The following is a 17,274-nucleotide window of genomic DNA, read 5'->3' on the forward strand; positions in this document are numbered from 1 at the left end:
GAGCCTGAATGTGAAGGAGTGAGTTTGCTCCCAGTGCTGGGCAGATGTGCGGTGAGCTCTGATAGCTGATATACCAGTCCTTGTTGAGGTGTCCCATCAGTGGAGCTGCACTGCTCAAGGTCTGCAGCAGGAAACTGCAACCTTTTCTGCTGCTGTGCCTTCAAAGATGGACTATGATGTTAAACCAGCTTAACAGTTGTGACTGTACATCCTGTGGCATCCCCTGAATGCAGAAATAGCCTTAAGGACGAAGAGGGTTGATGGCTGAGCCTTGAAGCATCAATACCAGCCTGGTCCAACATTTCTATGCTGTAGCCTGGTGTGTTCAGCAAACCCTTGGCACAAATAAATCTAGTGATGACGAATTTTATGGCTCCTGCTGTGGGTCTCTAGTGGAGAAAAATATAAACACAGCCAAGTACGATGTTCCAGAAGCAGGCTAAAGCTGACTGGTTTATTCCAGTTTGCTGATGCATGATTTGTTCCTTCTCTGCATACTGAATATTTAGCTGATATTAGCAATCAAGCAAGCTTCTGCAGCCACAAACCAAGGAAACATACATTTCTATATTAACTCAGGAGTAGCTGTTTGGGCTGTGCCAACGCATAAATGCAGTCACTAGAGTTTTTGCAACCTTCTTGTAGCAGTGAGTCACGTAATTCTTACCAAAGTGCCATTTTGTAGAGACAGTTGTATTAATTATCAGAGGCCTGGTTTAATACTGTTTTGCTGCATGCTTGAGGAGGAAGGTGTATGTTTATATTCTAATGAAGTACCATACAAATATAACAACCCATAGACCTGCCAGCTGGGTTTCTGTGAACTGTTTGTTTTACAGATTTATTCCAGATGGTTCCCCCTACAGCCACTTTAATTGGCTAAAAAGTTAGTGTAATGTTCCTTCAACTTAATACCTGAGCTGCCGGCTGCACGGGTGACTGTGGCTTTGACATATTGCAGCTATTCAAAATCACACAAGGAGGTTCAAGAGGGAAGTGTAAATGAGGTGAGCAAACTTTTCCCTCCCTCTCAGAAAGGCCAGAGGAGCTGAGAAAATTATTGTTCTGCAATCAGTCAATTCCACTTATCTACCCCAGCCTCACCTTACAAAGAAGCAGAAAATGTGTCTCCTAATCACTGCATCCTACATACTCTCTCAGAAAAATACAACAGTGTGTGATATCTCAAAGTAAATAATTGTTTGGGACAACAGTGTTAGCTGAGAGCTTCTGAGCATCAGCACAGGTTAATGGACTTGTCTGGACTTCAGCAACGCCTGAGCTCTACTCCCAGAGCTGACACAAACCTGCCTCGCTGTGTCATGCCATACTCAGCCAGGACTTCAGTTCTGGCATCTGCACAAGTACTACTGTGTTCCTAAGCATCTTCTACTTATCAGGGGCCTGTCAAGGGAAACACATTTAGTATTTGAAATCTATGCTTAAAATGAAAGTCCTGCAGATAAGTGCATGTTTTGTAGAGCAATGTTGGTTCATTACATCAGTAATTAATTTGGTTATGTTTTTTTTGAGAAATAATAAGCCTAACCAGGGGAAGAGCATCAGATAAAACTCCTTATACCTACAATGATAATTATGCTTTAGCCTCAACTGTGCACACAACTTCTGGCACTCAAGTTGTAGCGGTGATATATTCCAGATAGACAGCAGAATAAAATCTACTTCAACATCAAAAAAAGCCACAAGCAGCTTAAGAATCCAACTAACACAGCAAGAAAATAATCTTCCCTATGTTGCTGATCTCCTACAAGTACGTTTGCTGGCACTTTATCAAATAATAAACACAAGAGAAGTAAAATTTAGGCTGGGAGGGCAAAATCAGATCTTTGAGGAAGATAGCCAAGAAGGAATATGCCTGGAACTAGAGGTCATGCACTTTCATGACCAAACTCACTATCTTTTAAGATCATTTTCAGCTAAAGCTATGTGAATAACTGGTTCACTTCTGTTTGTTTGCTTTCAGTTCAGGAAATTTCAGAACCCAAAAAGGTTTGGCAAATTTAAAAGTCAAAAAAAAGTCTTGGATCAGATTAAATATTTCATTTCACCTGGCATAAAAGATTATTTGTGTATTTAAGCATTTTAGAACTTTTAGCTTAAAAATAAAATTGAGGCTGTAGGAGGGAATGTCAAGTGACAAAGCACTCCATTTTTTCATAATTTTAATTTTTAATCAACTTGGAGAGATTGCAAAATTCATGTGAATTTCTGCAGGATTGTTTTTGTCAAATCTGGGTTTTGTTTTTCTCTGAATAAGGCTGGGGTAGAAAGCAGTAACCAGTTCTGTAGGATAAAAAGCTCTGAAAATGTGCACTAGGAACACATTCTTCAAGCAGAAATAGCTCCCAAAGACATAAAACCAGACAGGGTGCAGTAGACGAGGCTACCTTCTACATGTACTGTGGTCACTTATGCGAATCCAAAAGGTGAGCCTAGTAAGTGCTTCTAGCAATTAAAATCTTCCTAATATTCCTTCCTTCTCTAACATTTTCCCATAAAAGAAAAATAGAAAAGGGGCGAATGTTCCTTAAAAACCATAGGGTATAGCTGTCCCATAGCAGGCAAGCATGTATTCAGTTTATCTCTGCTGTAGGACAGTGAATCCATCCACATTCCTGTAATCATACAAATCTGCTACAGGATTTTAGAGCTGGGCAGAGTAGATTTCAAAAGGGAGATGGATACTGCACAATTCAGAAAAGTGGCATTTTTCAGTTAGACTTATTATCCCAAAACTTGAATCTTCTTGCAATGCTTGGATAAAAGTCCTCTAGACCTAAGTAGAGGACTGGATGCATGGCTCTGTAGGACCAATTCACAATGCATAAAAAGAAGCAGTGGATGATCTTGAGATTTTTCTGTTAGAGGTATTTATCCAACGAAGAACGTAGGGCATACACATCTTATTGCAGTTTTGTTGAGTCTTCTGAGAGAACCAGATTAACTGATACTTTAGCTAAAAGATCAGTGACTTTCAAGTTTGGTAGAGCTTGTCAGAACTCAGAATCAGTATTTTGCAGGAAATACAAATTTTCAATGTTTTCCTTCATCCCATCTCAAAGCATGGCTTTATGTGGTGAGCTGACCCTGACTGGATGCCAGGTGCCCACCAAAGCCACTGTATCATTCCCCCTCCTCAAATGGACAAGGGAGAGAATCATAGAATTATATAATCATAGAATATCAGGTGGGAAGAGAACACAAGGATCATCTGACCCAAACTTTCTTGACAGGAGTTCAATATAGACAAGATGGCCCAGCACCCTGCCCAGCTTAAGTGTCCCATACTGGGAAGCCACCACTTCCCTGAGGATATTATTCCAATGGTTTATTGTGAAAAATTTTCCTCTCATGTCCAACAAGTGTCTCCCCAGGAGTGATTTGTACTCATTACTCCCTGCAGAAAGAGAGTCTCCTGTTTGTAGCCACCTTCAAATGCTGGAACATGATGATAATGTCTCCCATAAGCCTTCTTTTCTCAAGGCTGAACAAACCTTGTTCTCTCAGCCTTTCCTCATATGACAGGCTTCTCGGTCCTTTGATCAAAATAAATAATTTCTTGTCTTTGCTGATTAAATTCATGCTCTCCTATTAAGTATGCTAATTTTATTAAATCAGAGCTGACTTGTTATAAAAATTTGGACCAGATCTGATCACAACTGCTTGAGAATATTTGTGTGCAAAAAGAGGAGATTTCTGGTTGGAAATGTAAGTGCTGAGTGCACTTTACTAAAACTAAAAGTTACCAGGAGGAAGTCTGACAGGAAGCAAAAATTTGAATGAAACAGTGAAGTTATTTAAAAACATATCGGTACATGTCCCCAAAGCCATAATTCTTCTGCCAGAAGGCAGCGTTGACACTTCCAACCAACCAAGCTCTAAAACAAATAAGCACACACTGTAGCTATGGAAAGAGATAAAATTAGCAATAAAAATTTATTTCATAACAAAATAACATGGCACTGCACATAAAACTATAAAGGTATCTATGAAAAAATGTATTTTCAACAGTGGTGAGTATGATAAAATACACTTCAGACACACCAGAGAATAAGGACATCTCATTACTGGCATAAGCCTATTATTGATAAGTTTCTGGGCTTGATTTTGTTATCAGTAAAGTTTTGTCCTTTCAGGCCCAATCAGCATGGTTTTATGAAAACCATGCTTCTCCCAGGACTGGAGAAGTGATTCTCCCCCTGTACTCGGCACTGATGAGGCTGCAGCTCAAATGTTGTGTTCCATTTTGGGCTGCTCACTACAAGGACATTGAGGCTCTGGAGCGTGTCCAGAGAAGAGCAATGAAGCTGGTGAAGGGGCTGGAGAACAAGTCTTATGAGGAGCGGCTGGGAGAGCTGGGGTTATTTAACCTGGAGAAGAGGAGGCTGAAAACCTTATCACTGTCTACAACTACCTGAAAGGTCTCTTTGCCCAACTGATAGGTGATAGGACAAGGGGGAATGGCCTCAAGCTGTTCCAGGGAAGGTTCAGATTGGACATTAGGAAAAATTTCTTCACCAAAATGTTTATCGGGCACTGCTGCCCAGGGAGCTGGTTGAGTCACCATCCCTGGAGGTATTTGAAAGATGGGTAGATGAAGTGCTTAGGGATATGGTTAAGTAGTGGACAGGTACGGTTGGACATGATGGTCTCAAAAATCTTTTCCAACCTAATGATTCTATAATTCTTTTATTCTTCTGTGTTAAATAGAAATAACCATTGTAAACAGAATGAAAAATCACACATTGAGTGGAATAATTTTTTTCATGTAATTAAAAATTACAATATGTTATAGTTCTGCTGGGAAAGCTTAAATAGGTTTGATGACTAAAGATGACTAAACCAGCATTATTATACATGATCTGCGATCAGGGCAAAGAAAAATCTCATAACTGAATCACTTAAAGACAGTAGGATAACTATGAACGGGTACCTCAAGAGCTACAGCATTCAACAGGAAATGCAGTAAGGAGCAAGAGAGAGTTTCAGAGTCGCTGCCAGAGTGTTCCCCAGGCAGAACTACCAGTCAGGTACACTCCAACGAGAAATCCCTATTTGCTGTGCAATGTTAAGTTCAGTGGAGCTGTCATAAGTCAGTGGGTACTGGATGAAATACCATCCATGAAATTACTTTCCATTCCCTCTGAATGAACAGGGCATGTTCAGACAAATAGGTGGTAGTGTGAAATGAAGAGGGATGGAAATAACAAACCCACAAGTAGTGTTAAATGCAACACAGCTCATGACGTGCTACAATTTTAACATTAAAATTACTAACCTGTAATAACAAAGTCAGTGTTGATTGTTTAAATAGGTGCATTATACTCTTAAATTCATGTTATCTCTTCCTATGTAAGAGCTTTCACTTAGCTTATCTTGTCCATGACATTATATGGCTATATGCAAAAAGTCAGAAGGTTATCAGAGTTGTGAACAATCAGTTTCTGATTCCTTTTGTTTCTCAGCACAAAGGGGACTAGCATTCAAAGGTGGAGAACATATTTTGAAGAGGAACATGTCCGCCCATATCATTTGAAAAAGAACTTTTTAGCCAGCCATTCAAGGGACCACTTTTTGTAGAGCACAGAATCTCTAGGACTGGAAAATGTGGAGCATCTCTAGGAGTGGAAAATGGACATGTTTCGATGTTAGTGACAGTGTTAGAATTCATATTAATAGGAAAATAGTTCTTTGACAAGAGAAAAGCACATCCTCCTTTAGGCTAATCAATGTATTGTGCTAAATAACCCAACCAGCTGTCCTTGACCATTTTTAAGGACAAATGAGCAACGCTCCTTGCATAACAGCTGCTTTTCCATGACGTGTCTTCCTTCGCATTTTATCAGTTTAGTGATAACAATGTAGCATGGGAAACTACTTAAAAATAATAACTGTAACTTTATCCATAGACTAGATTTGTAATAGCTTATGCTAGACTACAGTAGTGATTTTATTGACTTCATGCTAGAGTTTGATAAAGGTCCAAACCTGTTATGTGCAGAGCAAGATCTACCTCCTTAAAACAGGCAACAAAAAGTTCAGATTGCAACAGTAAAAATGGTTGGATATCAAAATCTCTATCAGAAATTCAGACCTCACCCTTGTTAGGGAAATATTGATTTGCCAAATAGAAATGCAGAACATGTTTCCAGAGGAAAGGCAAAGTACATGGCAATAAATAATATGTGAGGAAGAAGTCTACAATACACAAACTGTCAAAAGGAAAAGAATGTTAAAATCCACAGAATATGAGCGATGTGAAAGCTGTTTGGAAATGTAGGGAACAGCCACCATCTGAGTACAGAGAGAATCCATAATCCACTCAGTCATTTTGCACAGATGTGACAAAACATGCAAAAACGTAGCCTGCTACAGTCAAAATGTCAGGTTTCCTCAAGTGAGAGAAGAAATCTGTTCACAAGATACAGCTTAAAAACTGAGAAGTCAAGCAAATAGATATGAAAATACAGGCAAATATAAAATACATATATAAGGATCCAGAGCAGACATACATACCTATAATACTAACTCTAAAAAGAATTTAAAGTGTAGGTGATGGTAAATACACAGACACAGACTGGAACTGAGTCAAGTCCTGAGGGCTGTGAACTGTGAGTGAGCTACACAGATGAATTAGCAAAATAGGTATTGGCCAATTTAAATTTGTGGGCTTCCATATAGTACCTAAGGAAAAGGTATATGTCGCAGACAGGATAATAACTTTGGTGTCAAATCTGAACCAGACAGGAATTGACTGATTGTACCACATGAAGATGGAATCACAGGAAATGAGTGTCTCATAAAGATATATCTATGTTTTTGAGAGGATGTGGAAGGGGTTTTTTTCTTTTCTTTCTCCAAGATACCAAAATTCCGTAAGCCTTGGGGGAAAAAAAAAAAAAAAGAAAATAGGAAAGCTGCAAAACACTCAGCAAATTGCATGATTTGTAAAACACAGGACTTGGTATACTGACTTTCAAAGTGTACTTATTGGACTGTACAGAGGGGACCAAGTCAATATTTTCACTCAGCCTAAGAAATTGATTCAAAATATCATAACCAAAGATTACTTCAAGTAACAGAAATGTTTGATGAGATGACAGAAGTTAATATCTTTGAGATATTAAATGTGTAATCAGGATTTTGACAGACTGGGTAAAGTCCCTTTTGAGTCCACTTTGCCAAAAGTTACCGATTGTCACAAAACATTTGATTTAAATTACTTTCTGAACACATTCAGTACTGGAAACATCTTAGTGTATATCATCCCAGATGCCCATGGGTTTCCCAATGGTCAAAACATGCACTGCTGTACTCTTAGAGAAGCTCTGTTAATGAGAGCTCTTGCAAACTGGGAAATGGCAAAAAGAAACCACTTTAAAAAAGAACACAGCAAACATCATTCACAAAGTCTCTAAGATTTAGCAATTCCAAACATGCTAAGACCAAAAATAAGAGTAAATATCCTGTCCCGCTGTGCTATACAACATGTCAAATGTTATCAGTTAATTCACATACATGTGTTCAGCCATAAAAATCAGACTAAACCCCCTTGCATGAATACAAAATTAACATGGATGCCAGAGCATAAAAAGATTCAGAGTCCATACTGGCTCTGGCACCCATTTCACTTTTCTTTTGGACACAGCAAAAGATATCAAATTCTTCACAAACATTTCAAAAGAAAGATTTGGGAGCTGTGTTGCTACAGAGATGTGCTTGAATGTCTGCCTGTAACACGTGACATCAGAAACGTGACAACAGCAGACAAAAATGCGTGAAGAAATCACAAAGGAAATGCAAAGGCCTGGGTACAGCTGTACAGGACTTCATTGTTTTCAATATGCGGATAATTTTAAAACCAAAATGAGACTATTTACTGCTGAGATCTTCATGGCCCTCCACTGGACTCACTCCAAAAGATCTATGTCTTTCCCTTGTAGAGGATTCCAGACCTCAATGCAGTACTCAAGGTTCTCCCCTTCTAATATTGAATCAGGAATAATACAAATGTGTATGCAAATTGTACTATTATTTTGAACAATAAAATATGAACATATTCATAACTGCTGATTTTAATCTGGAAACTGGCCGGTAAAACAGAAAAGCCCCTAGTCCTCCACCAGCTTCTGCATCAGAACTGTTTAAAGCTCACACCTTCCTCAAGTTTATGTGAACCAGACTAGTGTTACACTTCCCCTCACATCCCAGTAGTATCTGTTTAAAGTGTAGAGTCCAACTCTGGTGCTCAGTACCTTGAACCAGTAGAGGGTTTTTTCGCTTGAGAGAGGGATACAGAAGCTGAGGTGTTATGTTCTTGCTTTAATTGAATGAGAAAACAATCTCATCCTCTTTGATAATGAATAATAAAGCACTGCTATTTGAATAGTACCAACTATTCATCATGTGTCACTATGAAGAGATTTTAGCAGCTGGTGACATTCTTAAAGCAGTCAACTGTAAATTAAAAAATGAGCATATGTTTATTTTCCCTTTTCCAACTGATCTGGAAACACTGGGCTTCCCTGTTTATGAGATTTTAGGGAAGACAGGACACTTCACAAGCTCTGTCAGATGACATTGTTCCTTCTATTCCTGCTGTTGTGCTAGTGCAGTGAGTCCGTGCTGATTTACATCAAGTGAGCGTCTTCAGTGCAGCTACACTGCAGAAGTGTTGTCTTCAGTAGGGAAGCACTTGTGGCCTTTTTAAAGCTTATTTCAGAGGATTAATTTGATTTGTTGTGGTCCATTTCCCAGGCTTCTGACAATGTCACTTCTAGACCCAGTTCTCCTATGAGCTCTGGGCAGGCAGCTCCTTACACCAGTCTGCAGCTGAGTTATCCTACTTCACTAGCCTTTAGAATATGTAAAACCACAATTTTCATTCAAGAAATATAATTAAAATAACAATAGAGCCATTGTCTTGTGGGCAGATTTCTTAAATGCACACCTCAGCTCATCTATGCATTGCAAAATAACCAGGAGCGTCCTAGAAGAACAGCACAGTGTGCTCAACTTTGGTCATTTTCTCATCTTGAAAATTATTCTAATTCCCAGAAATTATGGTCTAGAAGCAGGGCACCTGTTTTCAGCAGCAACAAATTATTTTAAGTTTTAATAAGCAGTTATGTTAATGAACTAGAAAGCAATGACAAAAAGTTTTTTGCTGTTATAATGTTATGCTTAGGGAAATACTTATCATTAAGAACTACTTGAGAAGCATATTAATGTAGATAATTTCAACAAATCATCACTTGTATCCTAATGAGTTAGGAAAAAAAGTGCTCATCATAGCTAGATTGTACAAAGTATGCTTGATTTAATTAATTATCAGCCCTGTTCATTAGAATCCTCCAAGACCATCTGTTAATAGAAGCCTTGCTTTGGATAACCTCTTATTTTCCTTTCCAGCCATTTGTGTGACTCTCATTGTTCAGTGGCAGAGCAACCAAGGCACACGCAGATGTAAAAAGCTTCCAGAGCACGCTGGCGCCTGTGTTCCTTATGCCAAAAGCAACTGAATCTTTTAAGCCTATGCATTCCAGCCTTGCTTCTCTTGCATATGCATATTTCCCCATGACAACTGGAGCTGTGTATGCAGAAATATTTCAGAAAGAAAAGTTCATCAGTCTGGATGAACTGTGCTTTAAGAAGGAAGAAAGACTTTCCACTGTCCGAACCACCAATGCATCTGCTGTAGCAGTTACTTGCGGGGGAGGGGGAAGAGTGTGGTGGTGCTTAACTGTGAGCTTAAATAGCCAAACAAGGTACAGATTGTGGTAACTGTGGTGCGGGCTCAAATGCAGTTGTGACCGGAAAAGGGTGACAAGACAGGGAAAAGGAAGAAATGGCAAAGGAATCCCTGCTCTGCCTTGGAAGGGAAGGGTTAGGTTTCCAGTAAACCTAAATTTGCTCATGAGTTCAAATACAGCCTTGCTAAATTTTTGAAGGAGGCCAAATTTAACAACAGTGAAGGATTTTCCCATTCTGATGTAAATGGTGTTATTCATATTGCATAAGTAATCCAAAATTACTGAGGTTCCATCATGTTATACATAGGACAGAGCTATTCAGAATACATCATTTATGTAGCAATCCTAAAAATCATGTGAGGTCTAATGATTGATTCTGTCATATGCCTTTCCAATTATGTCCTGATTTTCTGTTTCAATTGCTAAGGAACTAAACAAACAAACAAAAAAATTAAAAGCCTAGATTTATGCTTAATTTTGTAATAAGCCATCCCAAATGAAGTTTAAAAAAAAAATCCTGATCTTGTTTAGGATGCATGCTTATAATTTTTGTTCACGGAAAACCAAGAACCTCGTGACTCTGCAGCTGCCATAGGAAAAAATAATGTCATTCTCTGGCCTGCGTTAACCTTGACAGAGATTTGAGTTTACATTGTGACTGAGTGCACTGATTACTAAAACATTACTTCTTTCACCGTGATGTCGATTTCTTTGTTTCTCTTTGGTTTCAACCTGGACCAATCAAAAATACAACTAAACTGTATCTACTATTATTAAGAGTTTCTGTTCCAATGCACTCACATTTTCTAGGAAAGTCCTCTTCCTTTAGACTTTATTTACAATAATATGTGTTCTCTTTAGAATCAGTTGTTCTTCAAAGAAGAAGTGACCAGGACATAAGGATCATTTTGAAACATCACTATTTCAGAAAATACAAAAATAAGTGTGAAACCCCATCTCCACTTTACTCAATGTCTTTTCTGTTATGAAAGCTTATACTGTATTTTAAAAGAGCCACAAATTTGCTTTGTGTGGAAGAAAACCATGTATCAGAAGTTCTTTTAGCATTCCAGTGCACAGAGTCATATTTACTGTATTTAAACTTACTTACTGTAACTACACTGACTGTTTTTAAAATCTACTTAAGCAGCAGAAATTTCAGTTAATTTTGAGATAATAACACCATGCATGAATCTGTAATGCAGCTAGAAATTGTAACTATTTTTCTCAAGGAAAGAACAAAAGCCTTTTGCGTTGTTTCTCCAAGAAAAACCTTATACTCTTACACCATTCTCCTAAAACAACAAAATTGAAAAAACATCCTTTTGCTCTTTTTCTCTTTCAGAATAGATATAGATGTCCATGAAGTTTCTCTTTGTAGTACATGTATATGCATTTGTGTGTGAGACAAATAGGATTTCTGCCCGATACACAAGCACACCGTGTAGTACAGGAGACCTTCAAACACATGCTTTCAGCACACAATGCCCTTTCTTATCTTTGTGTAATTGAGCGAGCACAGCAAATAGTAATTGCTAATGATTAATACAAAACTGCATAGCACTAATAGGAACCAAAATAGTAAAATACTAATAAAAAATTGCTTCTTTTCAACTTCTACTAGCAGCTTTGTGATACTAATTTAACTGAACTGAAGCTGTAGACTAGTGATTTCAAAATCATTACTTTCTCTTCTTGCCAGTTCTGCATTGGAGACCCTACTAAGGTCTAAAGGATGATGGAGGACATGGTATGCATCAGCTCCTGTAAGATGCCTGTGACAATTTCAGCTTACAGTGCAGGAAGTGTTTCTCATGCATCTGTACATATAGTATGCTTTTCAGGCAAATGAGAAACTTCAGTCAAATGAAATGTCATTAGATTTCAACAAGGAAAATATTTTATTGCAAGCAAAGAATGTTTCGTGCTTTGCTGGTCTCCTCTCCTTTGGTATCTCTTACTCTTGCCCCAAAGAAGAAATTTCATTTGGAGAATAGGATGTCAAATGGCCTGGATGCCTGCCATCAACCCCTATAAACTCAGACACAACATCTAACAATGTGTAAACCAGGTTGAAAATTAATGATTTAACTAGTACTATAAAAGTGGTACTGAAATAACTAAAATAAATAATCTTCCTTTTTTCCACTTGGCTTCTTGTCCATTATATCCTTGTCCTACGCAAAATTTCCTACGAGGAAATGCAGTACATGGTAGCTAACTATTGAGAATTATTGTTACTACATGGACAACTTTTTCAATTTTGAACATAATCCTTTCTAAATTCGTGAAATAACTCTGGCCATGGACTTAAGCTGAAGTTTCTTGTAGTAGAATGTAGAAAAAGAAAATTTTAACCAGTTGCAGAACACATTTTTTCCATGTGTTCTTTTCCAACAAAAAAAAAAATGACATTTTTCTTTAGCCACATTTTAGCAAAAAGCATTCTGCTTTTGTGATTTAGGCATTCAATATGAGATTTACAGAAGTGGAAATGAGGACATAGAAGAAGGTTCTAAAACCTCTTTCAATGTGATGTAGTTATATAAGCTGACATGCTTTAGGAAGGAATACTATGTTTTCAAATTGTTCTGTGATGGAAAAAGCAAATTAAATTCACAAAGTTTCAATGTACTAGTAAGGCACCTTTACATGACACTATATTAATAATGCCATTTCAAGTAAATTTCAAGTAAATTAATGGCTGAGTTGACACATGTGATATGTACAGCCTTATTGGCTTCTCAAGTTGTAGGTCTCACAGGTAAAAAACGTGCAAACTTTTATTGGGAAAAAGTCAATATTGGATCAACCCTACTCTTGCAAATAATCCTCTATCTAAATAATTTACAGTGTTTTCTTAGCAGTACCACACTAGTCCTCATCCTGTAGAAAAATCAAATTAATTGAAGGACAAGGAGCAGCTTTAGATTGGACATGGAAATACATTCATCTGCCGAATAAAATAGAGTTGTCTTCCTCTTGTTCTTGGTGAAGTGCTTAAGAAGTTCCTTCAGGTACTTTTCTCCTTTTGGTTAGCACAAGAATTTTTATTTTAAAACCCACAACTTCATGATGGCATTCCAGAAGAGAATCTAAATTGAATTTAGAATTTCATACCAGTGTTTATGTACTATATCACTGCATATTATAGGGATTCGTATTTCCTTAAGGTATAAACATAAATTGTGGTCCAAACTCTATTGGCAACTCTGCTAAGCTCACTTCAGTACTGAAAAATTTCTTCCTATAACAGTTGCATAAATACAAGCTGATGCTATTGAAATGAACAGTCTAAAGAAGTTTCCAATGTGAAAAGAAAGCCTGACAAACAAGGCAAGATTTTTAAATGCTTTCATTCACAAGTTGTCCAGGGAAAGATATGCCTAGTATGAACATTCATTTACTGTCTTGTAAACAATTACATGCCCGTTGTATGTAATTACATTTGCATGTATCTTAACCTACTTCTAGGAACAAACTGATTTCCGAAGTGCTTCTGCATCATCATAATCACCTCACCTGTTAGGGATCTGAACAGGCTGGACCACTGGGCTGAGGCCAATGGCATGAGGTTCAACAAGGCCAAATGCCGGGTCCTGCACTTGGGGCAAAACAACCCTGTGCAGTGCCACAGACTAGGAGAAGTCTGGCTAGAAAGCTGCCTGGAGGAGAAGGACCTGGGGGTGTTGATTGACAGTCGACTGAACATGAGCCAGCAGTGTGCCCAGGCGGTCAAGGAGGCCAATGGCATCTTGGCTTGTATCAGAAACGACGTGACCAGCAGGTCCAGGGAGGTTATTCTCCCTCTGTACTCGGCACTGGTGAGACCGCACCTCGAGTACTGTGTTCAGTTCTGGGCCCCTCACCACAAGAAGGATGTTGAGGCTCTGGAGCGTGTCCAGAGAAGAGCAATGAAGCTGGTGAAGGGGCTGGAGAACAAGTCTTATGAGGAGCGGCTGAGAGAGCTGGGGTTGTTTAGCCTGGAGAAGAGGAGGCTGAGGGGAGACCTTATTACTCTCTACAACTACCTGAAAGGAGGTTGTGGAGAGGAGGGAGCTCTTCTCCCAAATGACAGGGGACAGGACAAGGGGGAATGGCCTCAAGCTCCACCAGGGGAGGTTCAGGCATGACATCAGGAAAAAATTTTTCATGGAAAGGGTCATCGGGCACTGGAACAGGCTGCCCAGGAAGTTGGTTGAGTCACCTTCCCTGGAGGTGTTTAAGGGACGGGTGGACAAGGTGCTGAGGGGTATGGCTTAGGGAGTGTTAGGAATGGACTCAATGACCCAGTGGGTCCCTTCCAATCTAGTCATTCTATGATCCTATGATTCTATGATTCTATATTGCTACAATGACAATATTATCTACCAAACGTTCATCTTTCAAACTAAGAATTAGTTTTATGAATGTGGATGTATAACATATCTTCTTCACTGTTTAAATTACCTGTGGGCTCATCTTCAGTGTCCAAAGTCACTGAATATTTGGCTTTGGTATTTTTCAAGTATGATTCAGTACTTCAACGTTTCTTAGTTAGTAGCCAATCTTAGCAGATATTCAGTGTTATCCAAGTTAGATATCCTGATGAAGGATATCTAACTTCATCATTCTATCCTGATGAAGTTAGTTCCTTCATCAGGAAGCTCTGTAGACTGTGTTTTATGTGTAGATGTGCAACCATCCTGGGAACAAAGTCCCAAGATTGGCTTGGGATCTTCAGGTGGTCAAGGTATACATGCACAGTGGTCATAAGTTTCCTGGCGCTTCAAAGTTGGTTATCTGTAACAGGCATATTTCTTATTTTCTGTTTCTAGGAATTTGTCATGATTGTTGTCTTTGGTTTGGAATTTATTATCCGTATCTGGTCTGCTGGATGCTGTTGTCGATACCGAGGATGGCAAGGAAGACTGCGCTTTGCAAGGAAACCATTCTGTGTAATAGGTGAGTGCCCCAGCTTTGGATTTTTTTAAGACAAAAATTGTTTTCCTTCTTAGTGAAAACTAATGGAATCAGACTTTATTCACAGTAACCAAGTGTAAATCCAGAATAACTGTGTCACCTACCATTTGCCCACGGCTTTTCTAGATATAAAATCACGAAGTCCCTAAATACCAGTTATCCTATGTTTCCACAACTATTTCAAGAGACCCTTCTTAGCTCTAGAAATTCTCTCTGAGAATGATCAACAGGCCCACAACCAATCAAAACCATATTTTCAGAAAGAATCTGGAAGAAAACTGTTTCCCAATAAAGGTAGAAATCAAGGATGGTTAACCAAATTAATCTGATAATTTCTGGTAAATTATTCTGGTAAAAATTCCGCATCTGAGGAATTCCTGCAATGGAGAAAGGAGGTGCACGTGTAGGTGGAAAGGCATCACAGACTACCTCTCCCTCAGAAAGAATCACCCCATCTACACTATTGTATGACATTTTGGGAGAGAAGGACATATTGGTATTGACAGTTCTTTTGTTCAGGCAGCAAGGGAGGTGGGTAGGTATGTACCCAACCCCATCTGGTGTCAGGTCACTCAGTTGCCCTGAAGCTGCTATGTCTGGCTGAAAGGAAAGTGGAAAGAAAATTGAAAAATATTCCCAGTCCTTACCAGCCACCTGTCAAGGGAAAGCTGGAAATTCAGATGTTCACTCTACCTGGCATCAACAAACCCAGCTACTCTCCTTAAGCAGGCTTACCTTTATTGCAAGATTTTGTGGTTCATCTGAAACTTTGCAGTGGTCAAATTTTTGTCAACACATAAGGAAGTACCAGATGGTTTAATTAGTAAAATTAACCTACTTCAGCCATTTAGAGTTTAACTTACTAGAAATTTACAAATCTTTGAAGAATTTGAACTTACTAGAAGCATTTGACATCTCAGAGTGGTTTGCTGCTTTCCCGAATGCTGTTGTGTGAGAACACTAGCAGTTTGTTCAATTCAGCTTTCATTTCTACTCCCTTTCCTACCTCTATTCAACTGATGAGTTTTCTGCCAGTAAGGACTTTTTTTACCTTCAGTCTGAGGTGTTATTTCCCAGCAAAAGTGAATGGAAGGGTTCTTCCTTGTCCAAAACTCTGCATGTTTCCATGGGGTCAGTGATGGAGATTTTCTCCCTTTCCTTTAAACAGCTCCGTTACCCTCCTACTGCTCTTGAAATAGTTCAAGCAGGTCTCCTGGCAAAGGCCTCAGTGAGTGCTGGAGTTTGGTTTACTTCACTTGATACTGTTTTTTCCTGCTTTCTTTGGAGTCATGCCCTCTCTTTATTGCACCTATGCTTACACAGGTCATCTCTAGCCTTAACAGCATCTTCTCTGTCCCCTTTGCAACTCCATCCCTTGCTAGCAGAATTAACTAATAGACAACAGTCTTTTGTTTGTGGATGTCTTCCTATGCTAGTTCAATGAATCTAAAAGGAACTTTGTTCTGCAAAACACTATACAGCTACTAGCACAGCTGCTGAAAACTTGCCATTAATTAATCTGTGTGTCTCTTCTGCTGATGACCAATTTTGGTCCGTTTCTGGAATTTAGCCTCCCTGAAGGGAGTTTCAGATGTTCAGCATCTCTACAGATTTGATCTTTTGAGGATGAACCTTTGGCAAGTCATCTTGAGTCTCTTGCTGTGTAAGGTAACTACTTGCCTTCACCTTGAATTTGCAGTCATGGCAGAGTGTGCCCTAGCAGCAAAGGCCAATAGGTTGTATTAGTAGATGAAGATGCATGTTTATCTCCCTTTATTCAGCACTAAATTGTCCACATCTAAGATGCTGCAGCCCATTTGCTCCATCCAACACCGTACATTAAAGTCAATAAACCAGAGTGAATTCAGTGAAGGCCACCTAGATGACTGGTGCTGGAACATTTGCCCCATGAGGAGAGGCAGGGAGATGTGGGCTTGTTCAGCCTGGAGAAGGGATGGCTTCAGGCAGAACTCTGTGAACTCATTGCAAAGGTCTCCTTAAAAACACATGACTGGTTTGGGGCTATTACTTTTCTTGTGTTTGTTTAATTTTTTACTTACTCATCCATTCAGTTATTCTTTCTGCTTATTGTTACAGTGGAACAATAATATTTCAGCAGAGTTAGTCTGTTTACTATTAATTAAATTTGCTATGTATCTCCAGCAGATCTGTTCTTTCATTATTTTTGTGATCAAACACAAATCACATAGGGAAATGGCCTTAGAGACAGAAATAATAAATTTGAGGATTACCTTAAGGGTCACATTCAGACAGCCTTTTTTTTTCAATTAATAACCTAATAACCAGAAAAACTTTATTCAGGGCCAAAGCTCTGTGCTTACATTAGTGTGTCTACAATGTCACTACCCTGACAAATTAGTTCATCAAGCAACTCCGTGTGCTACCAGGTTAGTAATGATATCGATCAAATTCTTTGACAGTTTTGTACCCTTGTTTATTTTTGTGAAAATAGGAGTAATAGTGTAGCATTAGACCTTGTTTTGTATTTTCTTCTTCTGTGTTAAGAGTTACCTGCCAC

At 38.8% G+C, this 17,274-nt stretch overlaps 1 protein-coding gene across 4 annotated transcripts in view; it reads left to right on the forward strand.

Moving 5' to 3' along the window:
* The window catches only part of KCNQ5 (potassium voltage-gated channel subfamily Q member 5), a 284,294-nt gene that overhangs the window by 196,190 nt on the left and 70,830 nt on the right, over nt 1-17,274 (forward strand). For all 4 annotated transcript variants that reach the window (XM_054062689.1, XM_054062691.1, XM_054062688.1 and 1 more), the window contains exon 3: nt 14,591-14,717. In XM_054062689.1, coding sequence (XP_053918664.1) covers nt 14,591-14,717 — 127 coding nt within the window. The remainder of the gene's footprint in view (nt 1-14,590; nt 14,718-17,274) is intronic.

The sequence above is a fragment of the Cuculus canorus genome, chromosome 3 (assembly GCF_017976375.1).
Source record: "Cuculus canorus isolate bCucCan1 chromosome 3, bCucCan1.pri, whole genome shotgun sequence".
NCBI classification, from domain to species: domain Eukaryota; kingdom Metazoa; phylum Chordata; class Aves; order Cuculiformes; family Cuculidae; genus Cuculus; species Cuculus canorus.